This window comes from Gossypium hirsutum, chromosome A07 (assembly GCF_007990345.1).
Source record: "Gossypium hirsutum isolate 1008001.06 chromosome A07, Gossypium_hirsutum_v2.1, whole genome shotgun sequence".
Lineage (NCBI taxonomy): Eukaryota > Viridiplantae > Streptophyta > Magnoliopsida > Malvales > Malvaceae > Gossypium > Gossypium hirsutum.
The window spans coordinates 29,120,948-29,141,576 of NC_053430.1; the positions used below are offsets into that span (position 1 = coordinate 29,120,948).

At 35.2% G+C, this 20,629-nt stretch overlaps 2 protein-coding genes across 6 annotated transcripts; one reads left to right on the forward strand and one right to left on the reverse strand.

The window, feature by feature from the left end:
* Nucleotides 1-16,341: 16,341 nt before the first annotated feature.
* LOC107953005 (60S acidic ribosomal protein P1) lies at nucleotides 16,342-17,441 on the reverse strand. The gene is made up of 4 exons (XM_016888231.2): nucleotides 17,300-17,441; nucleotides 17,066-17,145; nucleotides 16,671-16,889; nucleotides 16,342-16,568 (listed from the first exon to the last, which is right to left on the reverse strand). The coding sequence occupies exons 2-4, from the start codon at nucleotides 17,135-17,137 to the stop codon at nucleotides 16,515-16,517; spliced, it is 345 nt and encodes a 114-aa protein (XP_016743720.1). The 5' UTR covers nucleotides 17,138-17,145; nucleotides 17,300-17,441; the 3' UTR covers nucleotides 16,342-16,514.
* Nucleotides 17,442-17,505: 64 nt separating this feature from the next.
* LOC107953004 (RNA-binding protein 24-B) lies at nucleotides 17,506-20,319 on the forward strand. 5 transcript variants are annotated; one of them, XM_041117914.1, is made up of 7 exons: nucleotides 17,544-17,788; nucleotides 17,905-18,106; nucleotides 18,203-18,332; nucleotides 18,663-18,780; nucleotides 18,944-18,980; nucleotides 19,077-19,308; nucleotides 19,435-20,319. In XM_041117914.1, exons 2-7 carry the CDS (start codon nucleotides 17,915-17,917, stop codon nucleotides 19,650-19,652), a joined length of 927 nt encoding a protein of 308 aa, XP_040973848.1. In that variant the 5' UTR covers nucleotides 17,544-17,788; nucleotides 17,905-17,914; the 3' UTR covers nucleotides 19,653-20,319. The 5 variants fall into 5 exon arrangements, with proteins under 5 accessions (XP_016743718.1, XP_016743717.1, XP_040973848.1 ...); XM_016888229.2 differs by having other exon boundaries at nucleotides 17,506-18,106; XM_016888228.2 differs by having other exon boundaries at nucleotides 17,508-18,106; nucleotides 19,411-20,319.
* The last annotated feature ends 310 nt before the right edge of the window (nucleotides 20,320-20,629 follow it).

Sequence of the window (20,629 nt, forward strand, 5' to 3'; positions counted from 1 at the left end):
AGCAGCCAACGTCCCGACTTTCTTAAAGAAACTAATGAGCATCACGGGGATGAGCGAGTAATGGGTTGCAGACCGGATTAAACAAAAGGGAGATAGTGAATGTATCCCTTGGAAAAGCTTGCGGGATTTGACCTTGGCACATCCTGATAAAAAAGAAAAGAGTTGATGTCTTCGCCTTGAGTAGTCATCTACCCTAAAGCACTAAGGCACATAGATTATGTAGTTTCAGATCTATTCGACTGACTTGACAAAAGGGTTATGCCCGTCTCAACAATTTTGGCTAAAACTTTCAGATCTTTGAATGAATGCTGGAGAGCGGATGAAGGAAGATTTACCGAGTGTGTACAACTCTTGCTAGCTTGGTTTCATAGCCACTTTTAGAAAGTAGAAAAGGTTTCTTATCGAGTATTCTTTGAGAACTACTCTCTGTTGAAAGAATTCATGGCTATGTCAAGACAAGACAACATTTATGAAGAAAAGTAGATGACAATTCTCCAAAGTCTCCAAGACGAAGACGTCGAATGGAGGCCCCGTTGGATGATCCCTGATGAGATTTTATACCGATATGGATACTCAACTGGGTCATTCTACTTGAATATGCCCATTTACTTGTATTGAGGCTGTATAGATCGAGACAATTTATACCGGCAACGCAAGGGTTGGCTCAGTGTGAGTTTGCGTATAAAGGTGATAATTACAAGAAGAAGGTTCATGAAATATAGAATGCTTAAAACCAAACCCATAAAATGAAAATATTTGCTGCAAATCCCATGACGACCTCCAAATATGATTGGTGGTTGGGTAAAAAAGTCAATGATAATGTCCCTATGCCAAGTCAGGAAAACACTCAACCAATAGAAGGACACATACAAGTGATCCCGTCTAAGTTAGAAATCGTAAAGTAAGACTTTGAAAAGAAGAGTTCAGAGCTGAAAAAAAGATAGAACAGTTGGAAGGAAAAGATACAGCTAGGATTAGATGTCGACGTTCAAAAGTTAGAAGCTAAGAAAAAGAAAAAAAAGGAAATAATAAGGCTGAAGAATACTTGAATAGTCTAAAAATAGATTATAAAAAGCTGCGTTTGTCGATAAGGACTGCTGAGTTGGGTAAACCATCGGAACAATGGAGGTAAGAGATCAAAGAAAAAAAAATTAGAGCTGATCAATAGGAAAAGAAATTCCAAGATGTTCAGGTTCGAGAAGATGCTTTAAAAAGGGATTTGATAGAAAGCCAAAATGAAAAGGTTAGGATGAGAGCTCGGGTAGCAAAATTAGAAAGGTCACTACATCAATATCGTAGCTGTAACTCTGTAACTGATTTGAAAGTAAACCTAAATAAGATTGAAAAGTTGAAAAGAAAGATAGAAGAGCTCGAGACCGTACTGCAAAATTGTGAACTTCGAGTAGAACATCTTGAAACGAACAATGAACACTGGAAAGATCAACTCCAATGCTCTCAAGGTTAGATTAGGGATAGAGATCACAACATAGGCGAAGTTGTGACTCAAGTACAAGAAGTAGCCGACCATTTGCAAACCCTATTGGTTCAAACCGACGCTTAAAATACAAATCAGAATCAGATCAAGGCCGAGAATTAGCTTGGCTTCTTAGGAAAGTCAAGGCTTTGAGTATTAAGGCAAGGTTGTATATGTAAAATGTATCCGTTTTATGTAAAGAGATTTGTTTTTTAGTAAAGTTATTATAATAGAATTGAATCAGAATCAATGCCTTTTTTTGCATTCATTTTTCATTCATCAGCATTACATTTCATCATATGCATTAATTTTCATAAAAAGGTCCTAAATAATCGAAATTATTACAATTACCCTGGAAACCAACAAGAATTTGCCAACTGAATATCGTTATAGTACCCGCGGTAAAACCAGAGCCATGGATCAAATGTTAGAGAGATTAGAAAAAATTCAGAAAGACATGCAAGATCAGTTACAAGCATAGCTGCAGGAGCAATTAGCTAAGGTACAGCAAGACATTAAGGATCAAATACAAGAGTCCCAACGAAGCATGATAAGCCAGTTGACCTAGTTGCTGACTGAAGGGACTGAAAAAGGAAAAAGTACTGTGAATAACTCTGGGGATGATAATGAAGACCCTATATACCTCTAGGCTTCACCCTAGTGAATGTCCAAGCACAACAAGATACATATCCACGAAGGGTGCCCGTTACCATAAGACTTCAACAATATCAAGCCGACACTTCAGCATCAGTGAATTACCCAATAAGTTCAGTATCTAACCCTAGGGATAATCCGGCCAACCTAGTTGTTCTCGATTTGGAAGACATAGCCGAAATGGATAGAGCAAAGGTAGAATTGCCAAAACAACTAGAAGATCGGTGTAAGTGGTTGGAAGAGAAATTCAGAGCTATGGAGAATGCCGATTACCTTTGCGAGGTTGATGCTAAGGAGTTGAGCATGGTCCTTGACCTAGTGCTCCCACCAAAATTCAAAACTCCAGAATTCAAAAAATATAATGAGACTAGTTGTCCTGAAGCTCATTTCACAATGTTCTGCTAAAGAATGACGAGATATGTCAATAATGACTAATTATTAATCCACTATTTCCAGGATAGTTTGATCGGGTCAACTTCCAAGTTGTACAACCAGTTAAGCCGCGCCAAAATCAAATTTTGGAAAGACTTGGCACAGACTTTCATGAAACGATACAACCATGTGACCGACATGACACCTAATAGAATTACGCTGCAAAACATGGAAAAGAAGCAAAGTAAAAGCTTTAGGCAGTATGCTCAGAGATGGAGAGAGGTGGCAACGCAAGTACAACTACCTCTTCTGGAGAAAGAAATGATAATACTTTTCATAAACACTTTGAAAGCCCCATTCATTAACCATATGTTGGAAAGTGCTACCAAGAGCTTATCACATATTGTAATGTCTGGTGAGATGATTAAAAATGCAGTAAGGAGTGGGAAAATAGACGCGAGGGAAAACATCAAAAGATCAGCCTCGAGAAAGAAAGAAAATAAAGTGAATAACATAAGCATGTATAATAAAGGTTATTCAAAGCCGGTCACTATAGGCCAACCAAGACTGTAACAATCAACCATCAATGTAACACCCCTTACCCGTAACTGACACTGGAACAGAGCACGAGGCATTATCGGACTTACATCAAATCATTCAGTCACATTTCAAAACAAAACTTGCATACAATTTAAAACTTTTATACATTTATCCATATAGTCCCTTATAAGGTTTTACGATACCTTAAAACATACTTAAAAGTGGTTTGGGACTAAACCGATAACTTGAGAAAACTTTACAAAACTTAGAAAATTTTCCTCACTGCATGGGTCACACGCCCGTGTGAACAGGCCGTGTGCCTCACACGGTCTCAGACACACCCGTGTGACTAAACCATGGCCACACGCCCGTGTTCCCTTTACACGCCCGTGTTTAGGCTGTGTGCTAGGCCATGTCAAAACTGGAGGGTATACTGACTTTAATTCGAAGGGCTACCCCAAGGGACACACGGCCGTGTTCCAAGGCCATGTGTCACACACGGTCGAGCCACACACCTGTGTGCTCGGCAGTGTGGAGTGAAAATAGGCTTGGATAAAGCCACATTTCTCACCCACCACAAGCATACCTAAACACCACACTTCATACCATTTCAATACACACATAAGCAATTACAACATGCCAAATTCATATACAAATCAAGCCATTATATCACCATCCAAACCACTACTCAAAACTGAACCTTAAACATATCCAAAGCAACATATCATTATCAATAATTTTACCTATCTTCCTTATGCATTTTTCTCAATCTTTCATCACCTAAATCATGCTTCTTAAACATATCAATTCATCATCTACACTTCATACTAAACTATGCCAACACAAAAGCATTATATACATCACGTATGTCATTTATCAAACACATATTTAGGCCAACTTAAATGGCCAATACACACCAACATTTACAAGCCAAATCACATCGCCAAAATCATAATTCAAGATATATCTTCTTAACACTAGCCTATACATGCCATAAACTAAGCTCCAAAATGTAAAAATACTGTAAATCAATAACCGGATAGTGTGATACGATCTCCATTAACTTCCAACCCGAGCAAATCTCCAAAAATCTATAAACATAGGAAAAAGAAAACACAGAGTAAGCTTTTAAGCTTAGTAAGCTCGTATCTTAATAAACTTAACATAACAAATACTTTCATTATAATACTATAAACATAATATACTATCTCACACAACCTTTCTAAATTTCATAACATGTTTTCATATCAAATTATCATCATTTAATATTATACTTACTCACTTAACCAACTTTAACTTTCACAAACTTATTCAATTAAATTTTCATACATCAACCCCTTCACACTTTGATATAGCCAAATGAACACATTATGGGAAATAACACATTTAATCATATATCTTTCTCATATGAATCTCGTATGATCATTTATAATCAAATTCACTTTTCATTCATATAGCATTTGACAAAGTTCACATATGCAACTTTACAAATCACATCTTATTTATTCATTTATGTTTCATTGGCACATAATCATATTTCATTTCCACATACATCACAATACATTATTTGCACATATACTTACCTTATTTTCAAATAGGTAATCAATTATCACGTACCTGATCGTTTTAGCTCGTTTAACATATTCAACTACCATATCAACAATAAATCTTTTAGGCATAAATTTATAATAATTCACCGGCACAAGGCCTGTTAGACCCAAAGTCTAATTTTATACACCGGCAATAAGCCCGCTAGGCATAAGCCTGATTTAATTCATCAGCACAAGGCTTGCTAGGCTCAAAGCCCGAATATCACCATTATAAAGTCGTCTCATAAACAATTCACATAATATAGCATGTATACATGTTCACTTTGCTCGATTTAATCATTCAATCACAATTTATAATTTCCCTTTGAATTATTCGATATTTCGCACACTAAGTGTCATTCTCAATATCTCACACGCTAAGTGTCATTCTCAAAATTTCGTACACTGAGAGCCATATTTGATTGGCCGCACACTAAGTGCCACATTTAGTCGATATGTCATCAGACATTAAAAAATTCACGTATATACAATTTATACAATATTAAAGTATTAGAAGCATAAATTTAACAATGCTTATTGCATATGAACTTACTTGGCTAAATTGTAGAGATACCAAAATTCAGGGGCATTTTGGTAATTTTCTATTTTTTTTATTTTCCACCCAATCTTGATTTAAATTAATAATTTCATTCAATATATTAATTTAGACAGTAAAACACTTCATTTCATACAATTTGGTCATTTTTGAAATTTTTACAAAATTGCCCCTAAAGTTTTACTTTTATTTAATTTAGTTCCTGAGCTCAAAACATGCAATTGAACCATTTTTAACCAGAATTAAGCTTAGCTGAATGTTCATAGTATCAAAACATCCCATAATTCACTTTATGGAAAAATTATATTTTGCCCCTAATATTTCAACTTTTTTACAATTTAATCTAAAATTGACATTTTTACCAAAATTCACTTAACAAAACTCATTAATCTAACATCAAAGATTTATTTTCTATCATTAAACATTAAGATACTCAAACATTCAATAATGGCATCATCCAAATACTTCAACAATTTTAAAATCGGAAGTACGGGTTAGCTAGATTACTAACAACGATCTCAAAAACGTAAAAATCACTAAAAATCGAGTCAAAATGGACTTACCATTTTAACATGCAATGGCCGAATACTTTGAAGCTTCAATGGCTTCTTTTTCTTTTAACTTTTGGCAATAGATTATTTGAATGAAGCCAAATTTTTATTAAAACACTTATTAGCTATTTTACAATATTAACCTTCAAAAACATTTAAAACTACTCCAACTACCCTTCCACTATCATCCATTAACAAAAAAATGGTCTAATATCCTTATAAGGACTTTCACTTTAATAATCCATAGCTATTAGACACCTTAACTAATAGCACACAAGTTTTAAACTTTACGCGATTTAGTCCTTTTTGCTTAATTTACTATCGAAACGATAAATTTTTCAACGAAACTTTAATACCATCTTATTGCCACTCCGTAAATATTTATAAAAATATTTATGACTTGGTTTATAGAAACGATGTTCCGATACCTCATTTTCTAAACTCACTTGATCTTAGGGTCATACCACTTGAATTTAATAAATCGCTTATAAAATAAAAATCACAATATCAAAAACATCTTTAAAATTACAATTAACTCGTAAATATTAAATATAATATTTTAAAAACCTACTCGTCGGATTTGGTGGCCCCGAAACCACTATTCCGATTAATCCTAAAAATGGGTTATTACAATCAATGCCCTTTAAGGCAATAATCTAACTCAAGACCAAACACAGAAAAACTCCAATTCACACAATCCCGATGACATATAGGGAGTTACATTAGAATCTGTTCGATGTGCATGTGGTATCCCCGTTTTAATTAAAACCTATGCAACCTCCATTCCCAAAATGGTATGATGCGAATGCTCAATGTGAGTACCATGCAGGAATAACGGGACACTCAATTGAAAACTGCATTTCATTTAAAAAGTTGATTGAAACGTTTATCAAGATGGGGATCGTAAGGTTCGATGATTCGTTGGGACCTAATGTGGCAGGAAATTCGTTACCTAGTCATTCAGATCAATAGGTAAACGCGATAATTGAGAGTGGCAGAAAGAGGACCAAACTAATGTGGCAGAAACCCCACTAAAATGGGTTTGGAAAAAAATGATAGACATAGGATTAATTGTTCAAGATTTAGAGGAGATACCTAAAGGGATGATGACCTACTGTGAGTTCCATACTAAAGAAGGTCATGAGATCCAGGAGTGTACTGAATTCAGAGCTCTGGTGTAAAGTCTGATGGATAACAATGAACTGGAATTCTTCGAAGATGACAAAGGCTCGAAAGGAGGAGACATCTGCGCTTCAGAGGAAGGATCAACGGAGAAAGTCCACAAGGTCGATCATCTGGTGGTGATTATTTTACGACTGAGAAATAAAAAAGTGGGAACACAAGCTGCGCTGAGAGTCATAATTCAAAAACCCTTGGCTTTTCCCTATAAGGACAACAAAAGGGTTCCATGAAATTATGACAACAACGTGATGATCCCATGAGAGGAGAACTCAATTAGCAATTCAGAAGAGGGTCAAGATATTAGTTTCTACACGCACAGTAGGAGATGCTATGACCTTACAGATGCAAGAATCGAGCCTGTTAAAGGAAAAACCCTGGCGATTGAACATGAGAAAGAAAAAACAGCTAGACTTGAATCACCTGTTAATGAGCTAGTGAGAACGAGGCTAAGAAATTCTTGAAGTTCTTGAAGCATGAATATAGTGTTGTAGAACAGCTACGTAAACAACCATCTCGCATATCAGTACTAGCTTTGTTCTTGAGCTCAAAGACACATCGTAGTGCTTTGATGAAAGTATTGAATGAAACTTATGTCGCTAATGATATCTCTGTGAACAAGTTAGACTACCTGGTTAATAATATAAGTGCTGACAATTTCATCTTTTTCAATGATGATGAAATACCTTCGGGGGGCATGGGATCTACGAAGGCCCTATATATCACTACCCATTGCAAAAGATATACATTGCTAGAGGTGTTAATCGACAATGGATCTATGCTGAACGTCTTGCCTCTATCGACACTGAACAGATTACCAGTGGATAGATCTCACATGAATACGTGTCACAATATATTGAGAGCATTCGATGGTACATAAATGAGGGTGATGGGAAGATTGAAATACCTCTCCTAATTGGTCTAAACTCATATGAGGTAGACTTTTTGGTGATGGACATTAAGCCCTCTTATAATTGTTTATTGGGTAAACCTTGGATTCACTCGGTTGAGGCAGTGTCATCATTACCACATTTAAAATAAGTTGGTAATGGAGGGTCAACTAGTGACAGTAAACACTGAAGAGGATATCATCGCATCCGTAACTAGTAATGCACCATGCATAGGAGCAGATGAAGAGGCAATAGAATGTTTCTTTCGATCATTAGAATTTGTTAGTACAACTTTCATTATTGAAGGAAGCAAGATACCAGTGCCCAAAATATCCAAAACTACAAGGATGAGCCTACAGTTAATGGTTAGGAAAGGAGCCTTACCTAGAAAGGGACTCGAAAAATACCTACAAAGAAGGGTCGAGGCACCCATGTTGATGGACAAACAAGACCGCTTTGGCTTATTGTACAAGCCAGATGCGAGGCAAAAGAAGAAGGAGATGGAGAAGAGACAAGAAAGAAGAAGAGCGCGACTGAGTGTGGAAGAGGTCAAATGGGAACCGATGACCTTTCCCTATATATCCAAAATGTTTGTGTCAGGGGAAATCATTTATCCTAAACAAAGAATGGAAAAAAAAAGAAAGCCTGGAAAAAATGTTGGGAAACTTGAGCATCAATGCCATATCTGAAGAAGGAATTAGGAAAGAAAACCTATTAGGCATTTGTCCTTATATACTTCGAAGTGTTCTGAATAATTGGACTGCAGAAGAGGTCCTTATAATCTTTAGAAAAAATTCAGATGAATGTTCAAAACACACTTATTGGTCTAAGCCTAGAAGCAATAAGAATCTTTTTATGAAAAAGGTATATGTCCATTGTTTTTATTTCAATAAAATGCATCTTTATGTCTCATTTTGGGAATTTTTTTTCCATTTCATTCATGCTCATACCGCACAGATAATTATTCTTAGATTTATTTGTTCTTTGGGTTTTCTTTCATTCCTATAACAGGTCTCCAGATATTAATAATATGAGCGACGTTGTTACTAACTTAGAATCTTCTTTTGAGTAAAATATGTGTCTAGAGGAACCTCAGGACTTTGAAGATAATTGAGATTGTAACATATCTCCTGTTTTGTTAAGGATAGTAGAACAAGAGGAAAAACATATTTTACCTCACAAAGAGTCAGTAGAAATTGTGAGCCTAGGAGATGAACAAGAAAAGAAAGAGGTGATGATTAGAGCTTTCATCACCATAGATAAAAAGCGAAACCTCATTGAGTTACTTAAAGAATTCAAAGATGTCTTCACATGGTTGTATCAAGACATGTCTAGCCTAAGTACTGATATCGTGGTGCACCGGCTCTCTATAAAGAAAGAATACAAGCCAGTTCAACAGAAACTTCGTAGGATGAGGCCTGACGTCCTACTGAAAATAAAAGAAGATGTCAAGAAGTAATTTGACGCTGGTTTCCTACACGTGATTAAATACTCGAAGTGGGTAGCCAATATAGGCCTTATCCCTAAGAAAGATGGGAAAGTATGAATGTGTGTAGACTATAAGAATTTAAATAAAGCAAACCCAAAGGACAATTTCCTGTTGCCTCACATCGACACCTTAGTGGACAACACGGCAGATTATTCACTGTTCTCATTCATTGATGGTTTCTCCGGATACAACCAATTTAAGATACATCCTGAAGATATGGAAAAGACCACATTCGTAAGTGTGGGGAACATTTTGCTATAAAGTGATGTCATTCAGATTGAAAAATGTGGGAGTGACGTATCAAAGAGCCATGGTAACTTTGTTTTATAATATGATGCACAAAGAAATTGAGGTTTACATCGACGATATGATTGCAAAATCTCAAACAGAAAAGGAGCATGTACAAGTATTGAGGAAATTGTTCTTGAGGTTGAGAAAATTTCAGCTAAAGCTCAATCTAGCAAAATGTACCTTTAGGGCTAGGTCGAGAAAATTGCTAGGTTTTGTAGTCAGCAAAAAGGAGATCGAGATCGACCCGGATTAAGTCAAGGCTATACAGGAGTTTCCTCCACCGTGCACTAAAAAAGAGGTTCGAGGTTTCTTAGAAAGACTAAATTACATCGCCTGGTTCATTTCACAACTAATTGAGAAATGCAACCCCATATCCCGTCTCCTTAAGAAACATAATCCAGGTGTATGGGATGAAGAATGCCAGAAAACTTTTAACAATGTCAAACATTACCTGTTTAATGCTTTAGTACTGATGCCACCTACTCTAGATGAGCCACTGATATTGTACTTGGCAGTATTTACAAATTCTATGGTATGCGTGCTAGGCCAACATGATGAGTCAGGAAGGAAAGAAGAGTAATATAATACCTCAGTAAGAAGTTCACTGAATGTGAGATATGATACTCGCCAATTGAGAAGTTATGTTGCGCCTTAATTTGGATAACTCGATGGCTAAGATAGTACATGTTGTACCACACGGCTTGGCTCATCTAAAAAATAGGCCCTCTAAAGTGCATGATTGAGTTGACTACTCTGAATGGAAGGATGGCCTAATAGCAAATTTTACTTTCCAAATTTGATATAATTTATGTGAACCAGAAAGTAGTAAAAGGGAGTGCAATAGTAGATTTTCTAGCCAGTGGAGCTCTAAAAGATTACGAGCCTTTGAACTTTGATTTCACAAATGAATATCTAATGTATGTTGCAACCACTGAAGAAGGTGCTCAAAAAGAACGTTCTTGGAAACTAAAATTTGATAGGGCTTCAACTGCTATGGGTAACGAAATTGTGACAGTCTTGGTATCCCTAAACGGAGATCATTATCCCTTTACTAGTAAATTGAATTTTGATTGCACGAACAATATGGCAGAAAACGAAACATGTATCATGGGTATCCGTGCAGCTATAGAACATAAGATCAAATTACTAGAGGTATATGGGGATTCTGCACTAGTGATTTATCAACTCAAAGGTGAATCAGAGACAAGAGATCCTAAGTTGATCGAGTATAGAAGGCTAGTCCTAAAGTTAATTAAAGAGTTTGATGACATCACCTTCTACTACCTTCCGCAAGATGAAAATTAGATGGCTGATGCCCTAGCTACCTTATCTTCCATAGTCAAAATTAACAAACAAGAAGATATAAAACCTACCCTAAACCCTAAATGTTTGGAATTAAAGTCTAGTGCTGAAATTCTGATTCGCAAAGGTTATAAAGTAGTTTAAAGTGATATAATAAAGTGTTAATTGAGAAAAATCAGCTCAATTAAGAGGTTAATTGAGTAGGGACAAAATTATTATTTATTAACATCTTAGGGGAAAAATAGTAATAAACATCTTGCACTAAAACAGTTTTGGACACCAGCAGTAGGCTAACTTTAAAAAATCACCATAAATTGTAGAAATTGAATTAGAAGATGAACAAAATATTTAATTAAATCCTATTGAGTCTAGTTTCTCATAGAAGAAATGTTATAAGCAATGAAATTGTAAATCATGAGATATAATAAATTTTGTAAGACAAGGTCAGAATGAATTCGGGTTCCCCTGTTCTGACTTTGAAAAATCATAAAAAATTTAATAAAAATAATTTATATTTTTAAAATATTGAATGGGTTTGTTTTCAAGAGAAACAAACGATAACATCATTCGAATCCTGTATGAGGAGATAATTAATTTTTAGTGAAAAAGGGTCGGAACTGTCAGACAACAGAACAGGGGTGACTTTAAAGAATAAACTGTACTTATTGGTTAAACTAAAAATTATGAAAATTTTATGGTAAGAAGATACGTGAGTTTAGTTTTAGGGAAAATTATTGGATCTTAATTTTAAGTTCTATAGCTCAAGATAAAAATAATTTAGTGACTATGACACGGATGGATAGCTTGAATATTCACATAAGTAAATAGTGAAAATTATGGATAATGTTACTTACAAGTGTGTTATTTATACTAAGGATGTGGATGGAGAGGAGGAGGAGGAAAATATACATATATATATGAATGACTTGTGTATAAATTGATTACATGCCCAATTATAATCGATAAATGTTGAATTAGAAATAATATAATGTTTTATTTGGAATATTTATTATGAAATTATGATTATCGTTATAATATAAAAATCGAACTTGTGAGTTTATATAACTAAATTTTAGTGATCATTTGTTAATTTTATTAATTTCATGATGTGTTATTTCATATGTATTGATGATAAAATTGTGAATAATGTAAAAGCATGAAAATTGAATAAATGATCAAATTGAGCACTTCAGTTCAGTGACAAGATGAATTGACGAAAAAGACCGTGGTTGGTCCATGGCAAAGTGCGAAACGTAGGTATGGTATCATCCATACCGAGTTGTGAAATGTAGGTATGGTATTAACCATATTGAGTTGTGAAACGTAGGTATGGTATCATCCATACCGAGTTGTGAAACGTAGGTATGGTATTAACCATACTGAACTATGAAACGTAGGTATGGCGTCGTCCATACTGAGCTATGATACGTAGGTATGGCATCGTCCATACTGAGTTATGAAATATAGCTATGGTCTTTTCCATACCGAGCATGAAAAGTAGGTATGGTGTTTTCCATACCGAGTTGTGAAACGTAGGTATGGTATTTCAATGAGGAAAACCATATTAAGTTGTGAATCGTGGCACTGAGCAATGACATACTCAATTTCGTAAGACATTTCCTAATTTGATAATAAGTAATTTGGTCAATGAGAAGTGATAGTTTCGGCTACCTGGTCACTGAATAGTTGTAGCTTCAACTACAAGTGACAAGTGATTTTCATGTAAGACCATAGCTAGGCTTTGGCATTTTAGTGAAAAGACCATAGTTATGTTACAGTATCAGTGATTATTAGTGAAATTCAGTGCATACTGGTGCAGACCAATGAACGTAAGACGTTCTCCAATTTGACAAAGTTTTGGTAATTATTATTTGAATTTATATGACGGATTTTAGTGAACATTGACATTGAGCTCAATTATGTGATTTCATCATTCAGAGATTATGTTTGACAAGTTATGTTAGTAAATTATGAGTATGTGAATCAAAGTGACCGAATTTAAACAGCTAATGAGGTTGAGGTCATTCACATGAATTTGTCATTTGAAATTGTGATTGACAGGAGGAAACGGTGAATTGCATGCTTATGAATGGTTACACATATTTATCTGAAAAATAAGAAAAATGACGGTTATTGATATATGGAGACATGAGACATTGATATATGAATATGGAATATGTTTGATAAATGTGTTCATTCATAATTATGAAATTATGTACCTCATGTGTGCGATTTGCATAAAGATGATATTTCAAATAATTTGGTGAGTAAAGCTTAAATATGAAATAGTATGAAATCAAGACAAGTGGTTATGAAAATATATTTAAATTATTTGTAAGTGTTTCATACTCCTCGGTAATGCCTCGTACTCTATTCCGGCGACGGATACGAGTAGGGGGTGTTACAGGGAAAGTGTATGATCATTTCGTATAAGAGAAGTTCTCTTTTGGGTGCAAGTTTTGAAAAGATAAGGCATTGCGTTCGTGGAAATTAGACCCAGATTAGTTTTGATTTGACAGTGCACAAGTCAAAGACTAGAAGTCTTCCAGCTTCTAAGCACAACTTCGACTTAGTTAATATCCTGCATAGTTTGAGATAAGCCTATGGCAGACTTTGGCGAAGAAGGTGTTGTGGAAATACGAGTCAAGGTGGAGATTTATAGAGTTATGCCTCATATTTTTCGGCTTTTCTTCTCCCAATTAAACTCTATTTTTAGTTTCTCAAACTCTGATTAGTGTAAGTTATTTTAATATTAGTTTCCTACTTAAACTCTTATTAGTGTAGATTATTTCATATTATTTGACCTACAAATTTAGCCTATAAATAGACCATTTTTGCCGTTTTAGTAAAATTATCTTTTCCCGTAGTTTTTTACCATCTTCAGAGGGATTTTTTCACGTAAAATATTTGTGTTTGCTCTTTTTAATTTCTTCATGATTTTACTTACTCGTTGCTTAAACCGGATTTATCCCCAACTAAGTCAATCATCCAGATTACATTGAATCTAATCTTTTCGAACTTCAATCTTGATCCTGAGTTTCTGCACCAATGTCACAAAAAATTTGAAGAAGAAAAAAAATCTTGTTAGGGGAAAACAAGAAATAGAGACAATTCTGAATTCATGAGAAGTATTACTTGCTCAAATTGACCAGATATGAATATCAAGATATGACTGCAATATAATCTCCATTGCTCACCTGCATTAACGTATTGTTGATAAAAGCAAAGGCTTGAATTGGCTCCTCCACATCATTCATGTAGTTATTAGGAGCAGCGAGAAACTCATGTCTGGTGGTATGAATTAAGCCAGACACTTGAACATATCAACACAAAGCTTATGGAAGACCTGAAGAGACAAAACCTAAACCCTCACATTATGTTAAACATTGAAAAGAAACCTAGTAAAAGCATTCCCTTTCACATTGTTGTAACACGTACGATTGGTCCCTAATCTCTAGCAGTACCTCCAAAATTGAGAAGAATTGCTTCCCATGTCCTTTTTTGAAGGCCCTGCTTCTATAGATTCAGTGTAATCATTGCTTGCAAGCCCATCAGTTTGAGCGATGTTCTTATTAAACATGGATAGAAGATCGATGATATTCTGAATCCTTTTCCTTTCTAGCTTCCACGTTTGCATTGCCAGATTCAGCAAAAATGGATTCTGGTTCAGGTGACCAAGTCATACATGGCTTAGTTTGTTTAATCACATAAGCAACTGGATTATTTAGGATTTTATTGTGAATTTATTTCTTCCTTGATAAAAAGGAATCTGCTAATAGACTTTCATGCTTGTACAGATGATGCTGGTTCTTACAGTGACAGGACATCTCTACTTGTTTTCTGGGGATGGAAAGATGATTCACTAAACAAGTTTTGATATAGAGATGTTTTGGGAGGAGACGACATACTCACTTCATTAATGTCCTGAAAATTTTTATTATATTTGTGTCACTGAGAGGCTGCTTCCATAATATACATATAATAGGAACTCTGACGCCTTCCTTGGAACCAACAGATTCAGAGTTGGACCATTCTTGAAGTATAAAAGCTATATAACTTACTTTTTTTCTTTTTCCCCTCAACTGCGAGCTTACTCTGTTGATTTCAGCAAAGCTTGAATAGAAACATATAGACAATTGTATGTTTATTAGCCGATAACCTTAATATATATAATTTTATTTATTTAATAATTGAAGTCCAATTAATCTTGACCGTATTTGACCACTTTCAATTTTATATGTATATATGTGACATCTATATTATCCGTTTTAGTTGTTTTTGTATCCGGTGTATCTAATTTTATCGCAACCTTCACTGCAGCTTGGCAGAGGGTTCATGACTTCAGCGTTCTGATCAGCGATTACTTGCAAGTTGGAAACAGAGATATAGTAACTTGGTACCAATAATTCTCCTCACTTTCTATATTGGCCAACTTAACACTTGATATGCAAGATATTTCTGGTCATATCTCCGTTCAATCTTCATGTTCTATAACGCATTGGTTCGGTGCTTTCCTTGTGTTCCCTTTTAGCTTCATTTCCATGGTTACATGATTGAAACATATTACAGATGTCTGACGCTCCATATATTCAGGTAGATTGCGAGAATTGATGCCCAATTGGCCATGTTACAGGAAGGACCAGGATAAATACGCTTCGCTTCTACTTGTTTCAGGTGTCTGTTTTGTGTGGTCTTTGCAAAATGAACCCGCATCGGTGGTGACCTCATAATGCAACGACCCAATTAAACTATAATGGAAATGTTTGAAGGAATTTATATACATAAACGTCTAAACATGAACTTCATGCCTATCAATCTAGTACTAAATCAATGGTGTGATTGGCAATTAAAAGTCACTTTTATACTATAAACGAGTTTCGGGTATAGGGTAAAGCTGGATCCAAAATGATTTTGATCCAACTGCTGGAGAGGTTCCATGATCTGCATAACTAATCATTCTGATTAGCACTTAAAATCAAAAGATTTTGCGTGTAATATCCAGCAAATTTATGTATTTTTTAAAGGAATATCCAGAAAGAATCAGAATGAAATATTGGTGAAGAAAATCGTAAAGATGGAAAGTTGAAAAAGTAGAAAAATACAAAATGAACATATGATTAAAAGAAAACAAAATTTGAAAAATATTGTCTTTCAGCTTTTCGGTTCTTTCTTTCTGCCCTTCCATTTTACTACTCTTTTTCTTCTCGTCCTACTTTTCCACTCTACAATAGATAATATAGAAATTCACTACAGTTTATTTCTTCGTATCAAATAGCTATTCCCAACAACTGATAATTTCAGTTGGATCAAATCAAGAGATGTCATCTATAAGCATAATGAACCAACAATCAAAACCAACACAAAAACATGCATTGCAAAAGAATAAAGCAAATACCATTCAACACTCAATGAAGAATGAAACAAAAAAAAAAAGGTCAAATATACTTGTATAAATAAGAAAATTCAAACTTATAATTCAAAAAGGAAGCATTCATCAGTGTCACTTCATTTAAATTAACACTTCTAATTAAGAGAAAAATACCAAAATCAATAAAACTCAAAAGAGTTAGTGTCATACTTAATACGCTAAACCCGTAGTCGGCTGAATCACACACTAAAAGGAGTTCCTAATCAAACAAACTGAATCCCATATCATCATCACTCTCTTCCTCTGGTTCCTCCTGCAAATAGCCAAAGAATCACATATCAGTATAAATGGTGCAAGGAAATAATAGAGACAAGGATATCACATCCACTTATTTATTCGTAATTTTTAATTCCACCTTCTTCTTTTCCTCTGCAGGAGCAGGAGCAGCAGCACCGCCTCCACCAGCAGCTGCAACAGGTGCAGCTGCAGCGACCGGAGCACCACCAGCAGCAGCACCAACATTGGTTATGAGATTCTCAATGTCGCACTTCTCAAAAAGCTTAGCAAACAAGCTTGGCCAATAAGACTCAACAGAGACATTGGCAGCTTTAACTAGCGCGGCAATCTTCTCAGCCTATTAATGACAGTTAAAGAACCCCCCCCCAAAAAAAAAAAATACCTATGTTCCCATACAAATTGGGAATCTCTCAACAACAATAATCAAATTCCTATTTTCCAATAATCCTATCAAAGAATTAAAAAAATTAAATAATAAATCATACAACCCTAAATTATTTGCATAAAGGATACGGTGATGGGGATGCCATCATCATAGAGAATCAAAGCAGCATAAGAGCAAGCAGCTTCGCCAACCGAAGACATCGTTTATGCTATTAGAATTAAACCAAATAAATAAATAAATAAAGCAATTAAAACACAATCAACGTAAAGATTTACATCAATACCGAAAAAAGAACAGAAAGGAAATTCAAATTTCCCAAGAAACAAACAAGAAAAGAAATGGAAAAAAATCAACGAATTTACCTGAAAGATGAATATAGGAGTGATGGGTTATCGGCAAGCTGTGCAGCGCCGCTCTGAGATCAATATGTTGTTAGGGTTTTCTCTATGACTTTGAGGAAAAGGGTTTTAAAGGGAAAAAAAGAAACTGTAAATTGGGCTCCTATGTTTTCGGAGGCCCATTTAACCAAACAATAAAATAAAATTATCGTGGCTGTAAAAAAAGTGGCAGTTATATAACATTAGGAAAAAAAACAACAGCTAAAACAACGAACAACAACAACAAAAAAGAAAGAAAAAACAACACCGAGAAAACAAAAAAACATGATACACGATTGCACGAGTGCTTGAAGAAGGCCAAAGGGATTTTTTTTTTTTAAAAAAAGGCTTTTGGGTTTGATTAATCACTGATGTGATCTTCCATAGAAACGACTCTCCAATATCAAAGTTCACTTTTTTTTTTTGAAAAAAAGAATTCTCCATTTTTTAACCACTCTATATTTGGCTTCTGGGGTAGTTGTTTGTTTTGTTTTTTTTTTTTTGTGGGATTCTTAGCCATTTTCTTTCATCTCTGTTTCTCTTTTTTATTTGGGAGATTATTCTGTGTTTTTTTACATGTCTCAACAAAGGCAATTTCAGATGGTGGGTGGTAGCAACAATCCAGGAGCAGGGCAGTACAATGACACAACTTTTACGAAAATCTTTGTTGGTGGATTGGCTTGGGAAACTCAAAGAGATACCATGAAGCGTTATTTTGAGCAATTTGGAGAGATTATTGAAGCTGTTGTTATTACAGATAAAAATACTGGGAGATCCAAGGGCTATGGCTTTGTAAGCTTATTCATCCCTTTCCTTAATATGTATATATACATATCATTCATTCCATATGACAATTAGAAGGTGATTATCCTTATTTTCCATTTCCAGGTTTCATTTAAGGATCCAGATGCAGCCATGAGAGCATGTCAAAACCCGTCTCCTACCATTGATGGAAGGAGGGCGAACTGCAATCTTGCTTCATTGGGTGCACAGAAGACTCGTCCACCACCACAACATGGTTTTCTTTCTCTCTTTTTCTTTTTAATTGTATTGGTTCTTGTTGAAATGTCATTTCCTTATCTCAATACCAACTCTTTATGCATATGTTAAATGGTCCTGGCGAATATTCACTTCAATATTTGGGGTGAGGAAAGTTATTGTTTGATAATGATATTTCAAAGGATCAAAAAATCCTCCTTTTTTTTTCCTTTGTTCATTCTGAAGATGTGTTTTTTACCATATTGGGAAAACATTTCATATTGGTCAATGCGATCTGGTAAACTGAAAAGTGGATCTAAAAACTAGAGTTATGAAACAATTTAATTTAAGATGAAGTCAATAAATGCAGGAGCTGGACGGTTTAGACCAGCACCTGGGTTGATGGCATCGCCTGTTTATCATGGTTCCTCATCAACATTCATCCAACAACCTAATAGTCAATATTCCATTCCATACTCTGCTTATGGGTGAGTTCAATTATTTTAGAAATGAAATTCAATGGCATTGCCTGCATGAATCCCAACTGGTTAAGCCTCAATGGCATTTCTTATTTTAACATGCATTTTAGTACTCTTTATTGCTTCATTTATCTCCTTTCATCATCCTCATTCCCTGCTTGGTTACTTTCAGGTATACGGGATACTCCCAAGACAGTAATTATCCTTTGGTTAGTGTTTATAAACAGAGCTTGAAAATTAGAAATAAAATAACAACAATTTCTTTGACATTGCTTTGATTAGCTAAATTTGATGGTGTTTTGCAGAACTATTATAGTTTGTATGGAGGTCAACAGTTCTCACCTTACTACACTGCCGGAGCATCAATGACACCCGGAATGTTTCATAATTTTTATCCATTTTATGCTCAATATGCACAAAATAGCCAAGCTCATGGTTTTGGTGTCCAATATCCCCAAATGCTACAGTATCCTTATTTGCCTCAGCAGGGGATCCTATCACTTCCGTCTTCAATGCCTTCGGCAATAACTCCCACAGGTGAGGATTTTACATATCCGGAGAATGTTTACATAGTCCAGTCACTTTCTCTCTTGGTTTATAATATCTATGGCAAGACAACTTTAATGCAACATTCAACAGTAAGTCTGCCGACAAATTTTGCAGCAACTACAACTACAGCAACTGTGACAACAGCAACAACGACTACAGCAACTACGACAGCAGCAAGAACAACTGTGTCGTCATCGGAGACGGCAAAAACAACATCACCGACTACAGAATCACTACCCCCTGCAACTATAGCAACAACTGGGGTGGTGGGATCGGAGTCAGGTCCTTCACAAATTTCTGGGACACCTACTGAAAAGAAAACATCAAGTTAATTTCTGTTGAGGGATGCAGCGTCTTTCACAATACAATCAATGATGTTTTGAAAGGGAAGCAAAGGTAGAGAGTAAACGGAAACAATTGAATAACAACGAATACAACAAAGTTTATTTGAGTCAAAAGAAGGATGCTTCATGCCCGACCACCTAGCATAACAAGACATGGAACTGAAAGAATTTTAGTAGGGGATTGTTGTTCATTCATGGAACGGGCATTTTAGATGTAAAGCTCGCTCCACTAACTGTTTACAGTTCATTATCTATTCGAGTCACCGATTCATCATACATGTTTGGTATAGGACAGTAGGGAGAGTCTGAATTAGTTGTTAGCATTAGGAGAAGAAAATCATATTCGTTCGTGTATGCATGTGCATGAGGTGGAACCTAAATATTGGCTTTGGATTCTACCTTACAAATGATTTTGTCTCGGCTGCAAAAAGCATCCGATGATAATCTTGTTCATATTTGTAGCAAAGTGGTTCAAAAGATTGATTTTGTATCTTTGAACTCAAATTTGATTTTATTGGTCAAGTAAAACGGCGAGCTCGGATAGCTCACCCATTAACTTATATAATTTTTTTCTCTTTTCTGTTGTGTTTCATCATTCATGATTGATACTTTTCAAAGATAGGATTACTTGGAATAATAAGATGGTATTATCTCATTTGTCTTTTATTTCTGGCTTTCAGTGGGTAATTTTTTTTTTTAATTCAATCCATCAAATCCTTCTCTTTTCCTCGAGTTCAATGCATGTGTTTAGACAATGGAATCCAATGGGGTTTTCCCTTTACTTGTTTCAGAGTCAAGCATGCCGTTGAATCATATCATTCTTCTGAATACTGACATTTGATCCTTCCAATTCATTAAAAGCCTGGGAAAAAGTTTGTTCTATGGAAATGATGGCAAATTGTCTCAATACAAAAACTAGGAGATATATACTGCCATAGTTTTTTTCAATCACCAATTTAATAAAC